Source organism: Macrobrachium nipponense, chromosome 13, assembly GCF_015104395.2.
Source record: "Macrobrachium nipponense isolate FS-2020 chromosome 13, ASM1510439v2, whole genome shotgun sequence".
Classification (NCBI taxonomy): Eukaryota; Metazoa; Arthropoda; class Malacostraca; order Decapoda; family Palaemonidae; genus Macrobrachium; species Macrobrachium nipponense.
The window spans coordinates 58,829,539-58,853,986 of NC_087206.1; the positions used below are offsets into that span (position 1 = coordinate 58,829,539).

The 24,448-nt window shown below is 42.7% G+C and overlaps 1 protein-coding gene across 24 annotated transcripts in view; it reads right to left on the reverse strand.

Moving 5' to 3' along the window:
- The window catches only part of LOC135225810 (partitioning defective 3 homolog), a 463,764-nt gene that overhangs the window by 63,412 nt on the left and 375,904 nt on the right, over positions 1–24,448 (reverse strand). For 19 of the 24 annotated variants that reach the window (XM_064265319.1, XM_064265308.1, XM_064265309.1 and 16 more), the window contains 15 exons: positions 21,745–21,945; positions 21,079–21,312; positions 20,701–20,868; positions 14,314–14,465; positions 13,992–14,192; positions 13,602–13,744; positions 13,217–13,446; positions 12,701–12,958; positions 11,255–11,296; positions 10,840–10,942; positions 10,392–10,600; positions 10,034–10,270; positions 5,756–5,884; positions 5,467–5,642; positions 3,855–3,941 (listed from right to left, as the gene is read on the reverse strand). In XM_064265319.1, coding sequence (XP_064121389.1) covers positions 3,855–3,941; positions 5,467–5,642; positions 5,756–5,884; positions 10,034–10,270; positions 10,392–10,600; positions 10,840–10,942; positions 11,255–11,296; positions 12,701–12,958; positions 13,217–13,446; positions 13,602–13,744; positions 13,992–14,192; positions 14,314–14,465; positions 20,701–20,868; positions 21,079–21,312; positions 21,745–21,945 — 2,570 coding nt within the window. Of the gene's footprint in view, positions 1–3,854; positions 3,942–5,466; positions 5,643–5,755; positions 5,885–10,033; positions 10,271–10,391; positions 10,601–10,839; positions 10,943–11,254; positions 11,297–12,700; positions 12,959–13,216; positions 13,447–13,601; positions 13,745–13,991; positions 14,193–14,313; positions 14,466–20,700; positions 20,869–21,078; positions 21,313–21,744; positions 21,946–22,478; positions 22,629–24,448 lie in introns of those variants that run through there. The other 5 variants (XM_064265330.1, XM_064265313.1, XM_064265331.1 and 2 more) reach the window with 3 other exon arrangements.

The following is a 24,448-nucleotide window of genomic DNA, read 5'->3' on the forward strand; positions in this document are numbered from 1 at the left end:
TGTGGGCCCAAGACGACACCAGGAGAACACCCTCGTGAACACTTGCGGGCCGTTGCCAGTCCGAAGCAGAGTGACTTGAACTGGAAGGTCCGGTCCTCCCAACTTATGCGAAGGTATTTCCTGGAGGACGGGTTACGGGTGTACCGGGATCTGGAAGTAGGCGTCTTTGAGATCCAGGGACATCATGAAATCCCCTTGCCTCACGGAAGCCAGCACGAGCGTGGTGTTTCCATCTTGAAGGGCGTCTTTAGGATGAATGAGTTGAGGACCGAAAGGTCTATGACCGGTCGCCACCCCCCTGACGACTTCTCCACCAAGGAAAAGTCGACTGAAGAACCCGGGGGAGCGATCCACCACCTGCTGGAGCTGCTTCTCCAGCAGTGCCCGAACTTCTAGCCTTAGGGCCTCCCTGTGCACAGGGTTCCGGGGCTGAGAGGCCAGATTGGCCGGCTCCCCTGTCAAGGGAGGCTTCTGGTCTAGGAAGGGGATTCGGTAACCGTCCCTGAGGACCTGGACTGTCCAGGGCTCGGCTCCGAGATCCTCCCAGTTCTGCCAACAGCTCGAGAGGCAACCCCCCACCGGTGGCGAAAGACACGGTAGAGGGCCTCGACTCCTACTTCCTCCTAGGGAAGCGGTTGTTACGACCCCTCCTGGAAGAAGTAGGGTGTCTGGGCCTGAAGGGTGCCTGGGAAGGAGGGAGGGTCCTGGGGGAGGGCTGAGTTCCCTGGTCTCTCCAGTTCAGCAGGGGTGATTCCGTGGGGGGAGCCGAGAGGGTCCTATTCTGAGGTTTCGGCCGCTCACTAGGTCTTTTCGGCACCGACTGACGTAGGGGAGGGGCCCTATAAACGATTTGGGCCTTGGGGCTGGCCTTCCTCCCCCGTTCCACAGACTCCTCCACTAGCTTCTCCGGAAAGAGAGCAGCTCCTTCCACTGGGGCGTTTCGAAGGGTCCTTAGTTCCCTCTCAGGAATGCTCCTAGGGAGTTTGGCCAGCACAGAGTCCCTCCTCCTCAAGATCCAGTTCGCCCAGGACGAGACCAGTTGGGTCGTGAGGAAGCCCAAGGACTTACCCCCCGACAAAATTAGTTTCTTTGAATTGGCAAGAGAGGCCTCGTCCCTCAAGTCGTGGAGGGTGGGGAACCTGGCTACCGCCCCGGACCACAGATCTAACCAAGAAGCCACATGAATCGAGGTCCACGCTGTGACTTCCATAGCCATAGCCTCCTGGTGAGAGAAGGAGGACTAGTCCCGACGTGGAGCCTCTCTTCCGAGAGTCCGGGCGCTAGGGCTGCCAAGTTACCTTCCACGGATTTGGGGAGGAGAGGGGCACCTCCCGGGCCATATAGCCTCCTCTGACTCGGCTTAGACGCTGGGAGTAGTCTAGCCGAGGAGTGCCAACGCAAGGAGTTACTGGAGCCTGCAATGAGTTTTTCCACCACCGTCAGGGCCTTCTCCGTATTGGTGGACCTAGGGAGGCTGAGAGAGGGCTTGGGTTCCTCTGGATCCCTGAACAGAAAGTCCACCGCCATGGATCTGTTTTGTCCTCTACCGTCGGGGCTGGCTCCTCTAGCCGGTTCATGGACCTAATCAGAGAGAGGACTCTCCTGAAAGCAGAACCTTCATCCACTGGACCCAATTCCTCCAGGGCATTCTGGAGTACCTCCTGGATAAGGGTCTCTTCCTCGGCGTCCCGCGACGGAGAGGAGAGGCCCCAGACCCTAGCTGGAGGGAAGCTGGAGAAGCTCCCCGGAGAGGGGCTCCTAAACCCAGTTGCACACCGGTCTCCTGCGAGGGGGGATGCCCCGAACGCCTGGCCCATCCCGAGGAGGTACTCATACCTGAGCGGTGGAGGGGCTCTGCCCCCCCTAAGGAGGTATCGGCTCTAGGCTCCATCCGCGAAGGCGACAATCGTGTGGGAACACGGAAGGAGGGAGCCCGCTCGGTCATGGAGGCCAACCCTATGGCTGACGAGACCGAGGCAGGATCCACCGGGACCGAGGGACGAGTAGGGAGGGAGACGGCTGGGAACCCCCCATGAGAGACCTTCCTGGGGGCCATTGGGGTGGGGGCCACCCTCGGGGAAGGAGAACGCCTCCGCCCCTGGGGGGAGATGTCCCGACGCCTGTCACTCCCTCTACGATCCCGGCTACGATGATGAGAGCGGGAAGAGCCGCTCGAGGACGAGGAGTAACTACGTCTCCTGCGTCTCCCATGACGGCGCCTCTTCTTGGAGGAGCGCCTCCTCCTACGGGAGGATCTCTCCCTTGAGTAGTAACTTGAAGAACTCCTCTCCCCTGACGAATCCCGACGTCTCTTGCTTCTCCTCCGGCGACTCCCATCGGCGGGAACGCGAGGAGCGTTTCGGCCGCGTCGGGACACCTCTATCACAGCGGACCGCCCCTGAAGGCCGCCCTCAAGGCCATTCCCGGCTCCTCCTGTCCCCTAGACGGGAAGCCCCAGGACGGGAATGCATCGTCCTTCACTGGGGATCTCCCCGGAGTACGAGGGGAAAGACATCCCCAACGGCAGAAGGGAAAAGGGTTGGAGCCGGGTGGTTGGGTGGATCCGTGACCGGGTAAACCGGTCCGGGTCCGGCCGCGAGCGGCGAGCTCCGCTCGAGAGCGGGGGGGGCCGCAGCGAGGCGAGCTGTAGCGGGGAGAGCCGTAGACGAAGCGGGGAGAGCCGAAGCGGGAAGCTCCGCAGAGGGGAGGGACGGGTCCCCCCCCTGCACCGATGCCAAGAGAGAGGACCAGGACGGGGAGCCCTGGAGCTGCAACCGCGACCAGCAGTCCCTCAGCACCGCGGAAGCCTCCGGTACCACCTGTTGGGGAAACGACTCATCGGGACCCCCCCTGGGGGGAGACCCGGCAACGGACTCACCTAGGCCCCCTCGCTGGGAGGGGGCAGGAGAAAGAACCTGTAGCAAGGCGGGAGACTTCCTCTCCGACGATACCGAAGGAGAAGGGGCGCCGCCGTCTCTGCTGCTGCTCTCACTCCTCGATCCCCGCGAAATCTTCGCCGAAGAAGATTTAGACTTCTTTTTCTTCTTAGTGGAAGCCAAATCCCACTGATACGATGGCCAAGAAAAGCACTCCAAGCACGTGTTGTCTTTAGAGCAAGCGCCCCCCCTACACGAATTACACAAAGAATGAGGATCAATCAGAGGGGCGAGAGAAAAGCTCCACAAGCCCGTCCTTCAGGACCGGGGCAACACGTTGAGGCTCCGAGGCCGACATCGCACCAAAACACGATACACGCACACAAAGCACACACACGGACAAAGGATAAGGGCCGGACACCGGACGAGCAGGGCGTATTCACTCCTGCGACCAGAGAAGGACTGACTATAGGTCATTAGGATGGCTTGGTCTTCGACCCCTGGGGCATAGGCCTGACCTGGGTGCGGCATATAACCAGAATTTTCTGGTCGGACCCGGATCGACATCCGGGAATCTCCTATGAAATGGTTCGAGGTAAGTATCTCGCATCGGAACAAATAAAATTTTGGCCATAGGCCAAGTGCTTGGATCTAATAGGTCATTCAGCACCAAAAGGGATATGAACAGTAAAATGTTTTTCAAGGTGTAACAGGAGGAAAACCTCACAGATGCACTGAAACAATTGCTATGAGAGGGTGGAAAGAAAGATGGAAGAGAGAATATGAACAGGTATATAATAGAAGGAATGAAGAGGTTGTAGCTAGGAGGCTGAAGAGGTGCTGAAAAGAACCTAAGTAATGACATAGTGTGCATCATGTGAGGTGCACTGATAGCACTAACCCCTTCCAGGGAACTGCCTAAATATCACCATCTTACTCATCCACATATTGGTACACAGTAACAAAAATGTTACTTACTGACTCGTATAGGCATCATCTGACTGACTGGGGTGGTCACTGTAACTTCCTGAGGAGGCTCCAGGACCTTCCGACCGACTCATTTGCCTAGAAAAAATTAAGTGGAAAATTAATATGATAAACCTTTATCAAGCATCCTTAAACTTTATAATTCAACAATATTAACAAAGTGTAGTACTTATCAAGTGAGAAATCTTCATTAATTTCTGATAAAGTACATTTATGACAATGTAAACTCTGTACAGTAATTAAAAGGCTAAGTATGCAAGTAAATCACGATGCTTAGAGAGCAGCTATAGGAAGTTATTATAAAGTAGTTTATTTCAAACTGAAGTGGAACTGAAGACATGACTTTTCATGAAATTAATCAATGATGTCATAAAAAAATAAAGTATGGCAGTGTTTACCTAGCCATAGAATACTGCTGCAAGTGAATTTGATAAGATCAAAAAAGATGAAGCAAAATAAAAAAATCATTTACACAAGAACACCAAAAAACTGCAAAATAAAAAATCATTTACACAAGAGCACTAAAAAAATAAGCCAATAAAAGGTTCAGCAAGCAGCTTCAAAAAATTATTATAATGAAGCACTGACAGCATACTAAAAGCAAGGGACCATAAGCAGTATGCAGTGTGACATTTGGGAAAGATATGGTGATGGAACAGAAGATGAACCTAAAGCAACTGAGAAAAGAAAGCCATGGGGCTTTGAGACACAAAAGGCAGGACAGGGGTTAGAGATATCCAGATCATAAAGGCAAAGAAGAGTTGTAGGAAAAAGGATCTTAATCACCAACCCCTCCCCCCCCCCACCATCCAAAGGAATCATTCAACTAAAGTGGTTGACTATAAACAGGAAAAAAAGTGAAAGGACAAGGATACAAAAATTAAAAAATGATGAGGCAATTGATAGTGTACTGAAATTTAAATAAGTGTAAATAATACTGTAAATAAATACATACAAAGGAAATGGGGATGAGATGCAATGAGGGTTTTTAAAATAAGACTGCTTGAGATACCAATGAAAAGACTGGAGATGGAAGACAGGCTGAGAAAAATTAGAATCCAGTGTCTTATGTAACTGCAGGAAAATTAATATGAGAAGACAAAGCTGTACCAAATATTTTTGGACCTTACAAAGGTATATGTGGTAACAGAAAGTGGCAAGTTTATCAGAAAAGTCTGGTAAATATTGGTCTCTGTCATCCATTAGACCTGAGGCTTCAGCTGTTTATCACAGTAAAGGATGATGCTTTGAAGGAATGCACAGTGCGATTGGCACCTGGAGCTACTAAATACACATATAATCTAATGTAAATAGCAGAATCAGATCAAAAGCTTTCAGAAATGTAAAATAAAAAAATGGAAGGGCACAGTGAAGAGAAGAAGACTGAAAATCATTGTAAACAAAAAGCTTATGGTGACTGGGAAGGGAGCAAAGGAAAATATAAAATGTAACAGATTGTGCATTTTTTCAATCTTAAGTTTTGGAATCTCAAACTTTAATTTTAACACCAAACGCCACCTAAATTCTTTTCTAACACAGTACAAACAATCCTGCCATTACCCATACTTTTGTTAAACTGAACATGAGCCAAGACTAAGCATACCCTGCAAGATGAGTGGTAGTGGGATCATCATGAATAATCAGTATATTTCCAGATGGCAAGTTGACAGTCGGGGAGCCCAAAGGATTCATATTATGATCCCCTGTAGCCAAAGTTTCATGTTCACTTCTCATAACAAAATGTTGAAGCTGGGAGGTATTCCAAGTATCATGTGTTGCCTGCAGGAAAAGAGAAAAAAAATCAACATATCACGTACATATGGCCTCAAATCATGCATAAAATCTCCATATATTCATATGCTTGACACTACATAATGTGAAACCTACTGTACCTTGTAATAACTTTCATTACGTAATGCACCATTGTTACCAGTTAGTCTCTGAATGACTGGGTTTCTCACATCCAAATTATCAGGATGAGCAAATTCAATACCATCAGTAACATGGCGTCCACTATCATACTGTAAAAGAATATAAATCAGATAAATAATTCTGGCTTTATGCAACTTTCATAAGAAAACCATCAATAGCAGTGCAAACTTGCTTTCATTTTCATACACAGATCACAATAGTACATACTGTGCATATTACGATATTACTTCCCCCTCTAAATTAAAATTTTGTTTTGTTGGCAAAATACATTATTATAAAATTGACAAATAACACATCATCATTACCCATATAACTTCAAAAAGTATTTCAGGAGCAGTTTTTAGTTTAACTTTTGTATATGTAACAAATTGTTTTTAGTATTATTTTTAAAATACTAAAGAGTTATTCATTGCAATGTATAATTTTTCATATAAAAAGACAACAGCTGAATTTATTAAAAATATCTATGGTAACCATTTCATGGCAGCTTTATAGACTGAAATGAAAAAAATCATAACATCTTTGAAAATATTATTCTAATACGTACTTAATTTCCCAACTACTAGATACCCTCCTCAACTCCATACTAATTCAGTGTTTGGAAAAAGAAATAACCTACACTATATGCCTGATACAGTAAACCTTTTTCTATCAACAAACAGAACAGCTGACTTGATTTTATTTTATTTGATTTTATAAAATTAAGGCTGTTAAGCCAAGCATTGGCCATTCTGTGCTTATGACAGTTAACATTTTTATGATAAAATAAAGTTTGACATATACTTATCCAGTAATTATTTGGCCAAGAGATTCTACTCGATGGCAGCTAAAATTTGGATATTCGCGCTAGCGATAACCTTTTGTTTAAGTAGGTGACAGACCCCTCCCACTTTTGGGATAAAAGAGGAACATCTCATCCAAGAGCTCCATTAGTAATTACTAGATAAGTCTATATAAGACTAAATTTTATCATAAAAATGTCATTTTTATGTAAGTAACTTACCCAGTAATTACTTAGCTTGAATCCATATTGTGGTTGGAGGGAATCATGAACAAAAATACTCCCAAATCATTAAAACCTTTTAATGAAATGAGAGCAAGCACTGATAAAAGGATCTAGGAATTTTTGTCGCAGGAGTTTTCGCTAAAGGACTTTTCACCACAGACTTTTTGCCATTGGAAATTTTGCCACGAAGAATTTTTGCCGTAGAATGATTAAGTATGTCTAAATTATGAGAATGAAAGGATATTATAAAATAAATAGTTTATTTATTCAAAACAGGAAATTAATTTAAAAGTAATTCAAGTTACAATAAATTTTCAAAATGATTGCAAGTTCACTTCAATATTCAAAATAGTAAATATAAGTGAAAATAAAGTTTTAATATAAAAGTAACACAAGTTACAATTAATTTCAAAATAATGAGAGTTCATCGAATATTTTCGAATATTTGAAAAATTTTAAAAAGTTAAAATAAAGCTTTGTTTCAGGTTTAGAATGAATACAAGTTCATTGCAACACCCCGTAAATAGTGAAGTTTATGCTAAGAATTGTACATCAAAACAATCCTTTGCATTCTTACATAAATATCTTTGTACTTTTTCTTCATGTAAGATGCTTTACCACGTTTGAGGTCAGTTCTTTTCTTCCCTGCTAAGACACTCTTCGTTTTTTAAAATGTTAATCAATTTCCAAATATTTAGGTGGGTGTTTGCGACAGAACTTTGCAAAGCATTATGAAACCCTTCTACACTATTATTGGTGTTTTGTAAATTATTCAAGGACCGATCATAAACATTCCGCATACCCACAGGAAATGTTGGAGCGACTCTTCGTCTACAATCTCCCCTCCCTCTTACCCCGCCAAGATAACGGGTTTTGAAATAGGAAGTCAGGTCTTGAGGCAGATAATCACTGTTGACTAGTTTTCGCCGCAGGACTTTTCACCACGGACTTTTTGCCGTAGAAAATTATTAGATACAATTATTTATAAGTACTGTTCACAAACTACTTGTTTTATTAAAACTCTAGAAGCAATAGCTAAATTATCAAAGACTATCGCATTAGAAGAATGCATGTATGTACGCTTGTATGTATTTATGTTTAAATTCTAAAAGTACATGTTATAGCTAATTATCTTATTATCTTATTCAATATGCATTTTGCTGCAAAAATTCCTTACAGCAAAAAGGCCTTGCAGCAAATTTTCCTAAGGCAAAAAGTCTGTGGCGAAAAGTCCAACAGCAAAAACTCTTGCGACAAAAATTCCGGTCACCTTGATAAAATTATTGCTATTCCTTATTGTTCCTTATTTGCTGAGAGAGCTGCTGCAGGTAGGTACTGCCCCTGGATGGCACTCATCTCCACAATGTAGCAGCATGGCGGTGGTATAGCCAGGATCGCCTTTACTGAAGTGGTTACTTCTCAGTGAAGGAGTATTCCGATCACTTGACAAATAAAAACAAAAGCCTTGCAACACTGGGGATGCATACCAGACACCCCTGCCAATAGCTAGAATCTGTGAATAATTGAAACCCCTAAAAAAATGCTTAAAACTGCCTATTTTGTTGGTTAAAACCTCAAGAAAAATCCACTAAAAATTTTTATACCTGGTTTTTTTAATAGTTTTATCAAAAAAGTACATTTTATGATAAAATTGATAAGAAAACAGAAATTTGTGGATATTTCTCATAGAAAAATACTGGAAATAGGTAAATTCTGGGAACAATGGGGGTACTATATCTTCCAGAGAAAAGGACGAGAATAAGTTAGTCCACAAATCCGGAGTACATGAATACTGGGGGTTCAACGTATGCATCTGCCCAGAGCACAGTACAACAAAAAAACATAACTAGACATTGTCACCTTAACCACATAAAGCAATAAACCATAACCACCCACCAAAATACTGGTGGGCACTCTAGGTACTCAGTACCCTCCAAGCTCCCCAAAGACTCAAACACCAATTTCAATATTTCAAGGCGATGAGAAAGGAAGACAAGCTTCCTACGCTTCCTTTCAGAACACTACGCCAGCCATGGACAACAGTATCAATGCACTGTAATCATCAAAGACAGCTTCAACATCTCATAAATAGTGTATAACAAACACTGACTTGCATCACCAGTAGGTCTCCTGTAAAATCGACGAGAGAAAGATTACTCTTAAATGCCAAAAAAGTAGCCACTGCTCTAACATATTGGGCTCTTACCTTAAGGACAGGTAAATTGCCATCTTCAATTTGGGAGTAAGCCTTCAAGATAAGATCTCGTAAAAAGAATGAAATAGCATTTCCAGACAAGGGACTGGAAGGTTTTTTCACTGAACATCACAGATTGCTATCTGACCTCTACACGCTGTACACATAGTATGAGAATCATAACCTGCTTTAGTCAATCTGGTATTGCCGCCATTGCTATAATACTGAAAACTCGAAGAGCTAGCATCTGACGAGAGTCATTAGCAAAGTCAAATAATGCAAAAAATCCAAACAAATTCAAAAAAGTTGTTTTAACTTGTAAACCTAACTAACTATCCAAAGCCAAAGATTTAACTAGACAATCAATACTTCACCAAAGGAGAAGATCCAACAACTTCCAAACAAAGCTGCTGTTAACACCTTGCTGGCAGAAAACAAAGCGCTCTTGGAAGAGTTGTTCCTCTTTTACCCCAAAAGTGGGTGGGGTCTGTCACCTACATAAACAAAAGGCTATAGCTAGTGTGAATTTCAAAATTGAAGCCGCTGTTGAGTAGAAACTCTTAGCTTAGTAATTACTGGGTAATTACTTATATAAAAAGAGGGAGTAGGAGTGTTTAGCCAGCATGAAGGAGATCCAGAACACAGAAATAAAGTACATAGCTGTTAGGATGGAACTGGGAGAAAACCCCATAGCTGCACTATGAATTAACAGTTAGAAAGGCTGGACAATAAAACTGATGAAAGGAAGAAAGACTGGCGGTAAGAGTAAAAGGCTAAAAGATGGTTGCAGTTACAGGATGAAGGGACACTGCAAACACTTCCATGGAATAATAGACTTCATGAAGAAAAATGCTTTGGAAGCCACTTTATGGGAGCTTTATGGACTAAAACTCAATATTCCCTGGTAAGTTTTACTACTGGCTCAGAGTCTAGTTAACTCATAGCTTACATTCAACACTGGGGGGAAAAAATCTTAAGCTTATCCTCTAAGTTACCTGATGCCAAAGGACCCACTTTGCATGAATTAATTGACCTCACCTTGTGGATTCCTGTTGATAACATAGAATCTGAAGCATCTGTAATGCCAGAATGGTCAGGTGTGGGAGTTGCTGGTGAAGACTTGGCCCCACCCAGGGTTTCTGTTCCTGAAGAATTTGTGAGAAGGCTGTTGGCAGAATCTCTGCCAGAACGGTTCGCTGATGATGGGCTCGACCGTTCTCTACTGCTGTCTGTCCTCCTAGCCACAGTAAGTGAGATCATACCAGGTGTTGGGCCCTGTATAAACCATGTACATAATTAGGAAAAATGCAAAATAATATACACAGTTCCATACAGTTATTCTAAACAATTACCATCATGTATGAAGCACTACTGTACTCAAAAAAGTAAAATTCACCTCCTGATGCATTGCAGTTCTCAAGGTCTTCATTGCTTCGCTGTTAGGTTTTCCCAACAAGGAATGACCATTAATGTTAACAAGCTGGTCATTCTGATATAATCTCCCATCTCGACTGGCTGCACCTCCATGAATAACATTCTTCACAAAGATCCCAAGGTCAACCGACCCATTTGGACCAGAGCTGGTCTTCCCTTTAACACTTACACCTGAAATTTATAAGCATATCTCACATGAGAGTAAAGCAGCCACATTTCAAGACAAAATTCTTGTAAGTAGTATACTAAATTCAAATACCCTACTTTACAATATCGTAATCAGCAGCAATCACTCGGCAGAATCTTCTTACAATATGCTGTAAAACAATGAATATTTATTTTTTCCAAACTACAACTGATCTAAAAACTATTACAAAAAATAAAGCAAAATCAACAGAAAGCTTACTCACCAAGTCCCGCTCTTTCCGAGTCGTGAACAGGGATTTCAAACATCAGTATTTCCCGTTGCTTCCATGGGAACATGAGGCTATCTTCTGCTGCTTTATCAGCAGGCTGAAATATGGTGAACATTAAAGCAACATTCATAATGAACAGAAGTGCTTAACATCATAATGCAAGATATGAAATTACATGAAAGGAACACACAGAAAGCAATACTTACTAAGCTCTGAGCATAATAATAGTATACCAAATCATTTACAATCATGATGGATGGGCCATGTTCACTGAGGCTCAAAACAGTTTCTTGACAAAAATATTTAAGTCATAGTGTTACTACAGTAGTTTGATTTACAAGGTCATCCGAGATAATTAAAATAAGAGAGCTTTCCATGAACAAGGCCACTGAATACTAAAGCAAAATACCTGGCGGAAGAAGGACAGGCTGCCTTGTGGATGGAAGCATACCTATAATAAAATATCCAAAGTCACTGGCAAATAGCATCTGGGCACATTAACATTTAAGAGTTCCTTAATGTCTGTCTGAACAAAATGTACTACCAATATGTGCAAGTCTAATAAAAAATGAAAAGTGGTGTGCAACCATTATCACACAATGATGAAAATTAGTGGTCCCCTAACTTCGCAATGTGCAAAATTTTAACACAAAAAGCATGCGTTGTCATTAAATGTCAAGTGCATTAGAAGAAATCCACAAAGTCCAAATTTATTATAGATTAAGAGGTCAAATTGTAGCCTCCAATAACATAATCCAATGAAAGAGACCTTTTACATCAAATTGCTATGAAAACAAAATATAGTGCAAGTGCCTTGTACAATAAGTCTACTATGGTACACAAAGCTAAAGCTCCATGTCAGTTCCCAGATAAGCATCACATAATCCTCCCAGATAAGCATCAAATATCCTTATTGGTCTAATCATGAAATAACAAGTGTGTGTGTGAAATGCTTTTATGCATGAATACCCAATCTAGTTTTAGTCATAATAGTTTAGGGTGAAAGTGCAATGATGGTTGAAAGCTGATTGGATCAGAATGCTCTCCATGATGGACAATAAAAAATCATGAACTATCAAACTTATTTTAACTCAAAAACTGGGAGTATTTCAACTTAAAAATTAAAAACTGTAATTTATTTCTTCAAAAATTCATGGCCAATGCTTCACCAAAAAATTGCAAAACTGAAGCAGCACAAATATTTTAAGGGATACAGTACATACTATTCACACAAAGTAAAACTATATATTGCATTCCAAGTTAAGCATCTTAAGCATAGCTTGGAATATGTACAGCTAAACTAACTGAAATACCAAGTTTAACACCCAAAAAAAAAATTTCCTAAAAAATACTTTATTATACAAAATTTTAAGCAGACTATTTATCATTAAGTAAGATATACTACAAATCATTTATCATTTAATGAGCATTTTGTACCATAATCACAAGCTTAGGAAGTGCAAAAATAATAAGCAGCTTTGCTCTGAGAGAGAGAGAGAGAGAGAGACGGAGATGAGAGAGAGAGAGAGAGAGAGAGAGAGAGAGAGCGAGAGAGAGAGGAGAGAAGGAGAAAGAGAGGGAAAGGAGAGTTGAGAGAGAGAGAGAGAGAGAGAGAGAGAGAGAGAGAGCATAATAAGACTGAGAAAGCACTGCATTCTGGATAACTCCACAAAAGGCAATAAGTGCATACTGCTAAAAGCAAAATCCACCCTAGAAGGTCCATGATTTGCTACTACTTATAAAAGAATGGCAACTAACACAAACTGCAAAGCAATATCACACTAGACACAAAGCTATCTATAGCATACAGTATAATTAATCATAACATATTATGCAATACTGTACTGTGTTTCACCTTTAGGTTTCTTACCATTTGCCTTGGTAATTTTGGACTAGAGGGTTTTTCAGTTTCAGAAAATGAATCTGCTGAACTGTTCGGCACTTCACCATTACGCTGATCTTGTCTAGATACAGTAAGAGTTGCTGTGCCACCAATAGGAATCTGCCTCAGGAGGCCAGCTACCTCTGATTGGCTCCGACCTGTAACTTCAACACCATTCACCTCCAAAAGTCGGTCACCAATTCGTAGTGTTCCATCTTCAATAGCAGCTCCCTAGATTAACATAATATTGTATACAGTAACCTAATATACAGTAGTTTAAAATCAATTAACGTAATATTGTATACAGTAACCTAATATAAAGTAGTTTAAAATCATGATCATAAAAAATGGTACAATAGGTTTAAGGTTTAAAAGTAATCCTAAATTACAAGTACTGTATATTTTCAATTTTAAAAACTAATACATACTTATCAAATTCATTTTTTTCTGTGAAAGGTTACATCAACTAAACACCTCAAATAACTTTACCTTGGGTAATATATTTTTTATATAAATTGGTGCCTCCCCTCCCGCTGGGTTATCTCTTGTTGTTATGGAGAAGCCAAGACCATGAGGTCCTTTTGTAAGATGTACAGTAACCTTACGACCAAGTTTTCTAGTGTTACATTGCAATATAACAGCCTGGGTCCGGGATGACAGAGATGATGGGGGAACTTTTCTAGTTGAAGTAACACTTGCAACTTTGGCACCCCCAACAACTGTAACAAATTTAAGAAAAAAACAGTTCATTCAATAGCATACATCAAGTAATGTTCTTGTTATAACAAAATTCACATTCTTTACAATCAAGAACCTGCAGCAGCATCTAATACATTAATTCTACAATCTGCAGTATAGGACTCCGACTACTTACATCTCTCTTCTCCTTCAACTAACTCATTGGAATGTCCATAAGAACTTTGATGCTTATGGTTAATATCACGATAATCGGGTCTTTTTAAAACTCGGAGACGCAGTTCTGGAGACTGCATGGCCTCTTTGAAGATTTCTTGGGCTCTGTGGATAAAAAAAATATATCACTCAACGAAAACTTATTTAATTTTCATAAACAACACTTACAAAAAGTAACCAATAATGCCCAAAACCCAAAACATTAAAATATATTTTCAAAAAATTCAACAACAATAATAATAGAATTCAGATAAGACGTAGTATTGTAGATTAAAACCACTAAGACGTTAGTTTACTTCTTTGCTAATCTTTATATGGGAATGATTAAGTGAATGAAAAACTGTCATATCACCTTTGAAATGTAATATTATTCAATGTCTTTCCATTGATTTCTATAATTCTATCATGGACCTCTATTCTACCATCCCTGGCTATCCGACCATCCGGTTCCACTCCTTCCACCAACAAGCCTTGGTCATTGCCTCTGCCATCTGTACTTGGTATTACGTGGATACCCAAAGGTCCTCGGTCATTACTTAGCACCACCATAATACTGAAACATGACACTTTTTATTACTTTATTCTATACATAATTATACATGGACAAAATATACAAGACAAAGTTATAAAATCTATTAGGCAAAAATGGCATTAAAAAATAAGGAAAAAATTACCAGTTGTTTGTATCGTCATGAGATGGGTCTCTAGAATGAAGAGGAGATGAAGCTGATCCTCCGAGGGGTTCTCTACGCCTCCCCTCACTAGCTACCATTGCCTTATCAGCAGCATCTGCCCATCGTACCATTGCAGGATTGTCTGACAATACCTAAAGAAAAAAAATTACTCATTCACAAATATTTTGTACAACAGCCCATAAAATAATAGTTTAATTTGATTCAGAATTTTCATGGCAAAAAGAGATAAATATGACTGCTTTGGCCTGCACCATATTTTAATCTAGACATGAAAAACTTTTGACGAGGTGTGACAGTAAGCCGATTGAAGTGGCACAGACTTCAATAGGCACCACTTTGTACTGGTTGCATAAAACTAGCTGAATGTTGTGTGAGAGGAAGGTACAAGAAGGAGAGAGAAGGGAGGCCAGTCACACAACCCAAACACACACTTTCACTTCTATTACCATATATCTTAGAGCAGATGCTACCTGTCCTGCAAGGGAATTGGATGAGCTACACAACTTGAGCAGCCACCACAGTACCCAAGGAAAAAGTGTCCAAAGACTTATGAGCAATGTCCCTCAGGTAAAAGAAAGGTGAACGTCATCTGACGCGACCATGCTCTGGCTCTCAGCCCGATATATGTACCAACAGATTCTTCTTGAACGCGAAGGAAGGCAAAATGCCCCTAACTTCATGAGCTCTGGGCCGAAACATAACTGAGTCCTCGTTTGATGTTGCATATGAACACTTGATGGTTTCATGAAGCCAAAGAGATGTTTGTTCTTGAACACCTCTATCTTGGTCTTGCCAGTGCTAACAAAAAGTCATATCGACACTCAGGCCTGGGGAGGGGATCGAAAAAGACTGATCTGGTGTCAGGGACTGCCGGATTCAGTCTTTGCCACGAATGCTGGGATAAATTAAGAGCACAACAGATCCCCATCCCCTTGAATGCTTAACTTATAAGAAAGAGCATGAAGTTCACCTACTTTCTTTGCCAATGCCAGGGAAAGCAGAAATACAGTCTTGACGGTCAGATCCCTGATGGACAACTCTCATAGAGGCTTTTAAGGTGCACAAGTCAAACTGAAAGACGAGAGTCACATCCCACTCCGGGGGCCATAGTTCCCTAGGAGGGCTAGACTTTTCAAAGCTTCTCATCAGCATAGAGATCTCCCAAGAGGAAGAGAGATCTATGTCCTAGGCGTATGATCAAGCCAAGGGTGGCTCTGTAGCCATTAATTACAGAGACAGGGAGATGCTTCTCTCGGTGGAGGAAGACTAGAAAGTCCGCTACCTGCTGAACAGTAGCTCCAACCAGAGAGAAACCCTTTTCATGATGCCAAATACAGAAGATGGCATATTTCCTTTGGTAGACATCCGTAGAGGAATTCTGAAGATATCCGGACATCATCTATGCTGTTTAGCAAGAAAAGTCTCTCGCTCGTAGACGTTGGATAGTCTCCACCTGTGAAGGGATAGGGCCTCTAAGGACCAGTGGAACCTCTCTACATAAGGCTGACAGAGGGGGCTGTGCCACAGGGGGATTTCTCTCTGTGTCTTGGATTGCAGATAGAGCCAGCAGGTACCACTCTGCATGCAGCCATTTGGGTGCCACCAGGATCATTCTAAGATTCAAAGTGATCATTACCCTGCTGATCACTAAACAAATAGAGAGAACAGAGGAAAAGCGTACATGTCGAGATTGTCCCGCATGTGATGAAAGGTGTCCTCTACTGCAGCCCAAGGATCTGGGGCGACTGGGCAAAACACTGGCAATTTCCTGTTGTGTCATATTGCAAAAAAGAACTGTTACTTGTCATCCCCAAAGACTGAACAATCAATCCATGACATCTGGGTATAGGAACTATTATATCCCTATCACTTGACCTTGACGGCCGAGTTTGTCCACCACTAGTACATTCCCTTTGCCTGGGATGCATCTGGCCGACAAATCAACTGAGTGTGCTATTACCCACTCGTGCACTTACACCATCAACTGATAAAGCTGGCAAAACACTAGTACCCCTTGCTTGTTGACATATGCCACTACCATGGTATTGTCACTCATTAACACCACGGAGTGCCCCATTACTCGATCTTGGAACTCCTGGAGCACCAAGAAGTCTGCCTAGAGTTCCAGTTTCTTGATGTGCAAGCCCTTGTCATTCAGATTCCACATACACGATATTAACAAATCCTCTAGGTGTGTGAACAATCCCTTCCTCCATTAGTCTGAAAATAGAAGCATCTTGGGAGAGAGGAATGGGAAGAGACAGCAGATCCCTTGGTTTGAGGCCAGAACTCCGTACTGGAAAGAGAAGAGGTGAAGTCGGCCATGAGGAACCAGCTTCTCCAGGAGATGGGTGACAGAGTATGACTTGGCACATTTGAGCTGGCTGTTCCTGCCAGGACTAATAACTGCGCTGTCTATTTGAACTTGCCGAATCAGGAGTCTGAGGGAAAGACCCTCACTGCTGCTGTATCTATCAGCATGACTCCTCAAGATTTATTGTAATGCCTAGGCTGCAACAAACTGTCCTGAGGTAACTTCAAGCAAGGGCTTGCCAGGACTAGCCAATCATTGAGATACCTAAATAGACGTATCCCGTGCGAATAAGCCCAAGTTAATACATGGGTGAACACACTCATGAGAAGTTGATAATCATAAGCAAGTGTGTCTTGAACTGATACACCATCCTGTAGAGGATAAAGTAGAGGTACTTGCAATAGGACTGATGGATGGGTATTTCGAAGTACACATCCTGCAGATCCACCGTGAGCATAAAGTCGGACTCCCTGATGGCTGCCAGCACTGACTGAGTTGTTTCCATTTTGAATCAAGTATGTCGAACGAATCGATTCAAGGCTGACAGGTCTATGATCCGTCTCCATCCTCCTGATGCTTTCTCCACTAGAAAGATCCAACTGTAAAATCCTGGAGACTGGTCTGTCATGACTTCCACAGAGCCCCTCCCCGGCATCATCTTCACCTCGCTCTGTAGCACGAGGTCCTTTGACATGCCAGGAACATATGTCTCTAGATGGACTGGTGGACTGGTGAGGGGTGGAGGAGATTCGAAGGGAAGAAAATATACTCAAAATGACATTCACTACCCACGATTCCACTCAGTGTCGCTGCCACGTTGCCCAATGGCTTGACAGGCAACCCCCTGCCAATGGCAGCAAGTGGAAGGGAACACTTCCCTTAGCATCCTCCTCCCTTCTTCCCCCCTACCTCCTCTACCTGGATTAGCAGAGAAAGAAAATAGCTGCTGGCTTGCACCCTTCCTGACAGGGGCCAAAGAAGGCTCATTGTATTTTTGCTAGAGGCCCTAGGATTTTGTGGTATCCTGGGACCTGCAGACAAAGGACCAGCCTGACCTGGGGGGTTGGGCTGCAGTGGCTCGTGAAGGCAGTGGACAAGGTGGTCGTTGTGATCTGCCCTTCATTGATTCACTCCAGTGTCTACATGTTCTCCGTCGAAGGAGAAGTGAGAACCTTTAACAACTGCCATAGACCAATGGTCAATACAAGAGACTGCTTGGAACGCTGCCATAGCAGTGTTTCCAAGGTCACCGACTCCTGATGTAAGAGAGAGATGTTTTCTACTCGGAGTTGCTCCAACAACAGACCTGGACTGAGACAAACCTAGTCCGGGTCGATCTGTGCAGTTGTGATTAATCTCTCTGAAGGTTCATAAAACTTTTTCTGACAAGGGAGTGGTGGAGGAAGGAGCTTAAAAGAGCGGCTGGCTCAAGGCAAGTTCTCCCTTCCAGAGACTATAGAATTCACCTACCCTGGAGTGATTCTGCAAGCTTCGACCATGGCAACCTTATTGAAGGTAAATATTCTCTGTGAGGCCCGACCAGGGTTTCGAGGGCTAAAGAAACAATCCCAATGTCAGCCTAAGTTCTGTCCCCAAGATTGTTATACTGGTGAATCAGTTTAACATTTTCTATGTAGGATTTCTGCAGCTTGGGAATATCGACATCCTTGGGAAGAGGACCAGCCAAAATCCTTCCAAGTCGTGGTCCTGCCGAGTTGCCCTCTCTGCAGGCGACAGACATCGACAGAACCCTCATGTTCCCTCCCATGGTTCCCTGTATAACCCCAGGTGAGAGAAGCCTGGCACCCTTTTTTGACCTGCCAGACCAAAGCCTTGGCAGGATAGACAGGCCATGAGCAATTGTCAGACTGAAACGACGATCAGTGTACAAGTCTGGGAGAACTCCCGTCACTCAAAGGTGATCAGGGGTTGTCCCTGGAAGGACACACACCCTAGCAAAAGAGTGCTGGAGCTATCCCGAGGAGAGTAGATTTGCTCACGAGCTGCCCCTGGGAGAACGGTGATGCCCTGTAGGTCAAGAGCATTGTCTGTTCCAGCAAGGTGCAGAATTTGTCTTCGAGGCTGAGGCCTCTAATAGTACATCTGACATGTGAACCTAAGGTCGGCATTGCCTATTTGGGACCTCGTTCTCTGACTATCCAAAGGGGTGACTTAGGGAACTGCATCCTGGGTTGGGGATTCGGGAGTGAGAGTGACATTTGCACATTGCACACCCACTCTCTCTCTATAGTCTGCATCAGTCCGGGAACCGTGAACACTTATTGTACCAGCACACGTCCCTTGAAGCCCAAGGGTAAGAAACTCTGGGGGCATGGGTTGTAGAGACTTGTATGTGGAAATCAACCAAGGCATAGGGCTGTGGCCTGGACAAAGTTTCTACCGTGACAGGAATGAGCCTCCAGGTTGGAACCTTGGAAGAGAAGGCTTGAAGGATGCCTGGTGTCTGGTATCGGTGCCCTGGGGCCAGGTGTGTTGTGGCTGGTCCCAGGGCATGCTGTTTCTGAGCCTCGTTTGTCCAGGGACACCCGAGACTTTGGTCCCTTGTCCCGAGACAGGGCATAGGCACATTCTGCACCTCAGATGTCTTGAAATGCCCGAGAAATGGGCCAGGACAGGGGAGAGTTGTATTCTGTGCCTCGGATGTACAGGAACACCCAAGACATGGGTTCCCCATCCTGGGACTAGAGAGTTGTATTCTGTGCCTCGGATGTACGGGAACACCCAAGACGTGGGTTCCCGTTCTGGGATAGGGGAGAGTTGTAATGTTGTATTCTGTGCCTAAGATGTCCAGGAACACCCAAGACATGGATTCCCCATCCTGGGACAGGGGAGTATTATAAAGAGATCGTAGCGCCTCTTCTGTAGAAGACACATCATGAGAAGGCCCATAGGGCCTTTTCATGCTCTAGATTCGCCATCCTTCTTCCCGTCTGGTCTGTCCGCCTAACGGGATTCTCAGAAGAAGGGGTTTTCTTGCAATCTAGCGCCACTGCCTTCATCCTCTTTGGATCTGTCCATCTAACGGGACCCTCAGAAGAAAGGGAGGAAGTGAAAGCAGATCGAGATAAAGGTACTGGTGACGTCGAAGGAGAATGAGAATGGGGTCCCTTTTTCGACTTCATCTCTCTTTTGTACCTTTTCATAATTCTGCCAGGAGAGGATCCTTATCATCAGGAGACATTGGAGGGCGCATTGATGTTGATGGGAACGAAGGGATAACCGAAGGCACTGTGACAGTTGTCATGGCGACCTTAGATCCCATAACTGAAACCATAGTCCCAGTTACTGACGCTGGAGAGACGGGGCCTACTTGGCAGCACCAAGATGTGTGATCAAGCCCCTCACCGATGGTTCTCCTGGAAGACCTAGAGAAGGCCAGAGATTCCTCCTGATCTCCCCCTGACCTGATAAAGATGATATCCTAATGGCTCCCTCCATTTGACCAGCTGGGGAATTCAATCACTACAAAAAGGAAGGAAAAAATCAGATTTAGATGAAAGTAGAATGGCCAGGAGGAAGGCAATGCTGCGTCCACACTTGAAGAAGGCTATAAGGCAAGTGGAGCGATTATGCAACTCAGCGAAGGGAGGTGGTGAGAGTACTCCTCATTTCTCCCTCCCGTAGTTACAACCTTGTTGTGTAAATAGCCTGCTCCAGCCTGCGCTGAAGGTTGTTCTTATGTAGAGACCGAGGGTTTGTATCAGTGTAGGAACAACTACGGCTTCCATTCTTTGGCATATAGAATTTGAATGCTATTAATTAAACTAATAAGGGTCTGCCACACTTTGCTGTTCTTTTCCTGCTCTCTTGTACTTCCAACCAGTGTCTAACCGCAGACATTCATTGCCACTTGTTTATTGTATTACTGTATACATAACAAGAAGTTTAGAATAAATATAAGACAGGCAGCAAACATCATGAAATACTCATGACGATCATTGGAACAAGAAGAAAAATAAGAAAAGTTATGCCCAACACAAAAGCCTTTAAGGATGTTGCATATAACCATTACAATCAATATTTTTATTCACCTGGACTGAGCATCGGTTATTATCTCTTGAGAATCTGGAAAATGCTGTAGAAGAATGATGTGATGATGATGAAGACGATGAAGGAGTTTTTTCCTCCCCTGACCCCTCTCCCCTCTCTCCAGGATCAGCAACAAACACACTGTCATCCTCATAAGAACTATGGCCATCCTATGTCATCAAAATTATCAAATAATTATCAACATGAAAAAAATATATTGTACCTTACATTATATATGTATGAATAAATTATTTAATACAACAAACACAACACTAAATATAAATTATATATACTGTTCAGGTACTCTCCAGCAAAAAAAAAAAAAAAAAAAAAAATCAATCAATAAATAAATCCCATCTTTCTCTCCTTGTGCTACTCACAACAGGCTTCATTGGTGTAGAACTTGGAGGTGCATTCTGATCCTCAATGATTGGGGCAGCCGACCATCTCTTGGTTGGGTCTGGAGGAATATTTGCCGGTGGAATTGGAGATAACCTGTTGAGAGCTGGCTCACTACCCCGCCGGACGTGAAGTGGGGGAGGGGTGGCACTTAGTTCTTCTCCTGTTATCTCAATGTCATTCCGTGTGAAGGGGGAGAACTTGTGCTCGATTCCCTGTCCACATGGAAAGTTTTTAGTGAAACGGACTTCAGTAACTGAATAATAATGGACTGGGTGCCATTGCAAATAATGTCTAAATTTCGTCTGATATACATTTAGAATAGTACCTTCAATTAAAGCTCTTCTGGAGAATATTCCTCGTCTAAACCCTATTTCATTATTTTTCTAATTAGAACTGAATATCAATCCCTATATTTTCCTCATGACTCAATCTTCATATCACACGCAAATTAGCATACATTAACTTCTTACAATGTATATTTCTTTTATTATTATTTACAGTGAATGGTCTGAACACTGGAAGCATACACTGCAGCCGATTCAAACTAATACCTTATGATGTACAGCATAAGACCTTTCTGTTATATATAAAATCTTTACAGAAACTTCTGATGAAGGAGTAAAACGTTGCTGATTCCGGCTCACCTGGAAGATATCGGGAGAGGGATTCTCAGAATCTGAGGATGCTGAAGTACCATCTCCTCCCTGGTGGTGGTGAGCCTGTTCATCGTAGATGGCAATAATTTGCTCCCTGTCGTCAGCTACGTCATTTAAACGGTCGTCAGGGTCAAGGATGCCTCCGTCTAGCTGCTTCAGGTTGTGCACCGTCACCCACGAATTTGATGGCTGCAACCGAAAGAAAAATACCTGCTATTTTGGTAGTTCTTGTCTCAAAAGGCTCTCATATGCATAATAAATAGGAGCGTTAGAGATAATAGAATAATTATTACAAACAGCTAGAAATCAATCCACTATCCATAAGTTTAAGGTATTACGCCATGGTCTGGAAAGAATCTTGGAGATTTATTCCAAAACAACATCCCTGCGCATAGGACAAACAGTTCACTAACTAACCAAGACATGAATGTAGCCAACTGCCAATTTTCCAGACCTACGCTAATCTTCGTGGCTGGAAACAAATACGCAGCAAAATATGTCACAAATTATATAATGGTGAATTCATTGCACTCCTACCTTCAGACAGATTAGTGCCTAACTAACGAGGAACTGAGCAACTTGTTCATTAAGCTGTCATGGGCTCGAACTATACGCATTCCAGTGATATCTCAAAGACAAGTACTACTGGTCTCTCTCTTTTTCCTATTTTTTTTATTATAAATACATTACGATTTTTAAACTTTCATTTGAAAATATATTACCAAGTCAGTTTCTCGAAACGCATGTTCTCCATCTTTCCACATGCCTGAGATGGGAGCTCCAAACTGGACAAAAACCAATAAAAACAAGCGCCGGTTATTTTCTATGTCATTCCAGCTAAATCTTAGGCGTACCTCTCGCCCCTATCTTCCTGCCAGTCTACCAAACGAAGACATCTGCAAAATTAGGCAAACATTTGCATAACTTAAAAATTAGGCAAATAGTTGCATACCTAGCTGTAGTCTAAGGTTAATATTCTATCATGAATATAAACTTACTGTAAAGCAACAGGATATGAGAATAATCACACGCGTCGCGTTCAGACCTTAATTCCTCTAGTCATTTCACCGCTCCCCTTCACCTATTTTACTTGATTTAAACAACATGCAATCTACCAAGTCTACGAGCTCACTGCCGGAGGCACTTAACCTACCCGTGACCCAAAGTTCTACAATTGAATCTCGTGACCTTCACTGACCTCACAAGAGAGAGAGAGAGAGAGAGAGAGAGAGAAGAGAGGGTGGGGGGGTTGAAAAATGTACCTATACGAGGTTTTCTGGGCATAGCAACAGCAGGACGATTACAACTCGGGGGGAAACGACGAACTTATTTTAAAGCCTCAAGAATATGAATTGAAATGGCAGGAAGGATATGTTATAAAAATGGCAGAAAAACTGGATGAAGGTTAAATCAAGATAAGAAGCAGTAGGCTGTGGAGGAAATACCACCACAGACAGACAGTGCAAGTGGTGGAAGGGAGGAGTCCGCTCCCACCCAATCGACTTAACAACACCGGCCGAGTTCAACAATTCATCACTGCTTGGCCTGTATGTTTTAAGGTAGACACTTTGCACAACTGCATACATACTTCAAGTTATTGACATTGTTGTCTCGGAGAAACGTTATACACACATGCAAAAAAAAATAATAACAAAATTAAAAGTATATTCTAAGTGAAGATAGCATTGATTACTGACCCCCATCCCCGCCACCGCCTACACGTCAGCTTTGAGTAAATAAATATCCATAATATAAAGAATGATAGGACAAAATTGGATTACTAACACCTTCAAAAATGGTTTTTCAAGGTCCAAAAACTACAACGGATATGAAAGGGAAACATTAATCTGAGCTCTGTAAGTGGAGTCCTACGGGGCGCGTGCGCCCGTTAATGCATACATAAGCATACAGGCATCACTTCAAGTGCTGTTATATCCCCTTACAATTTAATAGCTTCAAAAGCCTCAGATAGGTTCGTGAAGTATGGGAATAAAAAAAAAAAGTCTTTAATGCCCTTCATTTAAAACAAAAGTCTCATATCAGCATAAACCAATTTTAAACTTGGCAATGTGGTATCATAGCTTCAGCGTTATGAGAGGTATTATGCGGTAGTTAGGCCTATACACTGTCATGAACTGCACACAGGGCTACATGACCGTTGCCGGTCTTTTAAGATAATGTCTAATGGGCATATTTCCTTTAAATGCATGTGATATGTGGTAGTAGGAAAGGAAACTAGAAAGAGGAGGAGGAGGAACAAGACTAGAGGGGTCAACGGTCTGCTTGCATGACGTCTCATTGCCACATGCTGCAAACCACGAAGCTAATCCTCCTTTCGTACGTTAATATCCTAACTTTACACTGGTGTAGGAATGAAACCCGAGACAACTCGGTGTTCCATCATAAAATATGTTTATTTTCATTAACATATCTTAATCCCATGTAGCCTACAAAAAAATTACAAGAGATAACATGCCATCATCCCTAATATTTACTAAATTGTGACTGTACACATGCCAATTTATTAAGATAAATTATATGTAAAGGGTACAAAACGAATGCTATTATTAAACAAACTGCACGTAAACAATAACCAGATGGGGAGGGGCGGGGGGAAGTAAAGTAGGGGGAAGAGAGAGAGGAATAAATTAGAAATACGCCTCAGACATGAATCGTGGACCTAAACTGGCCT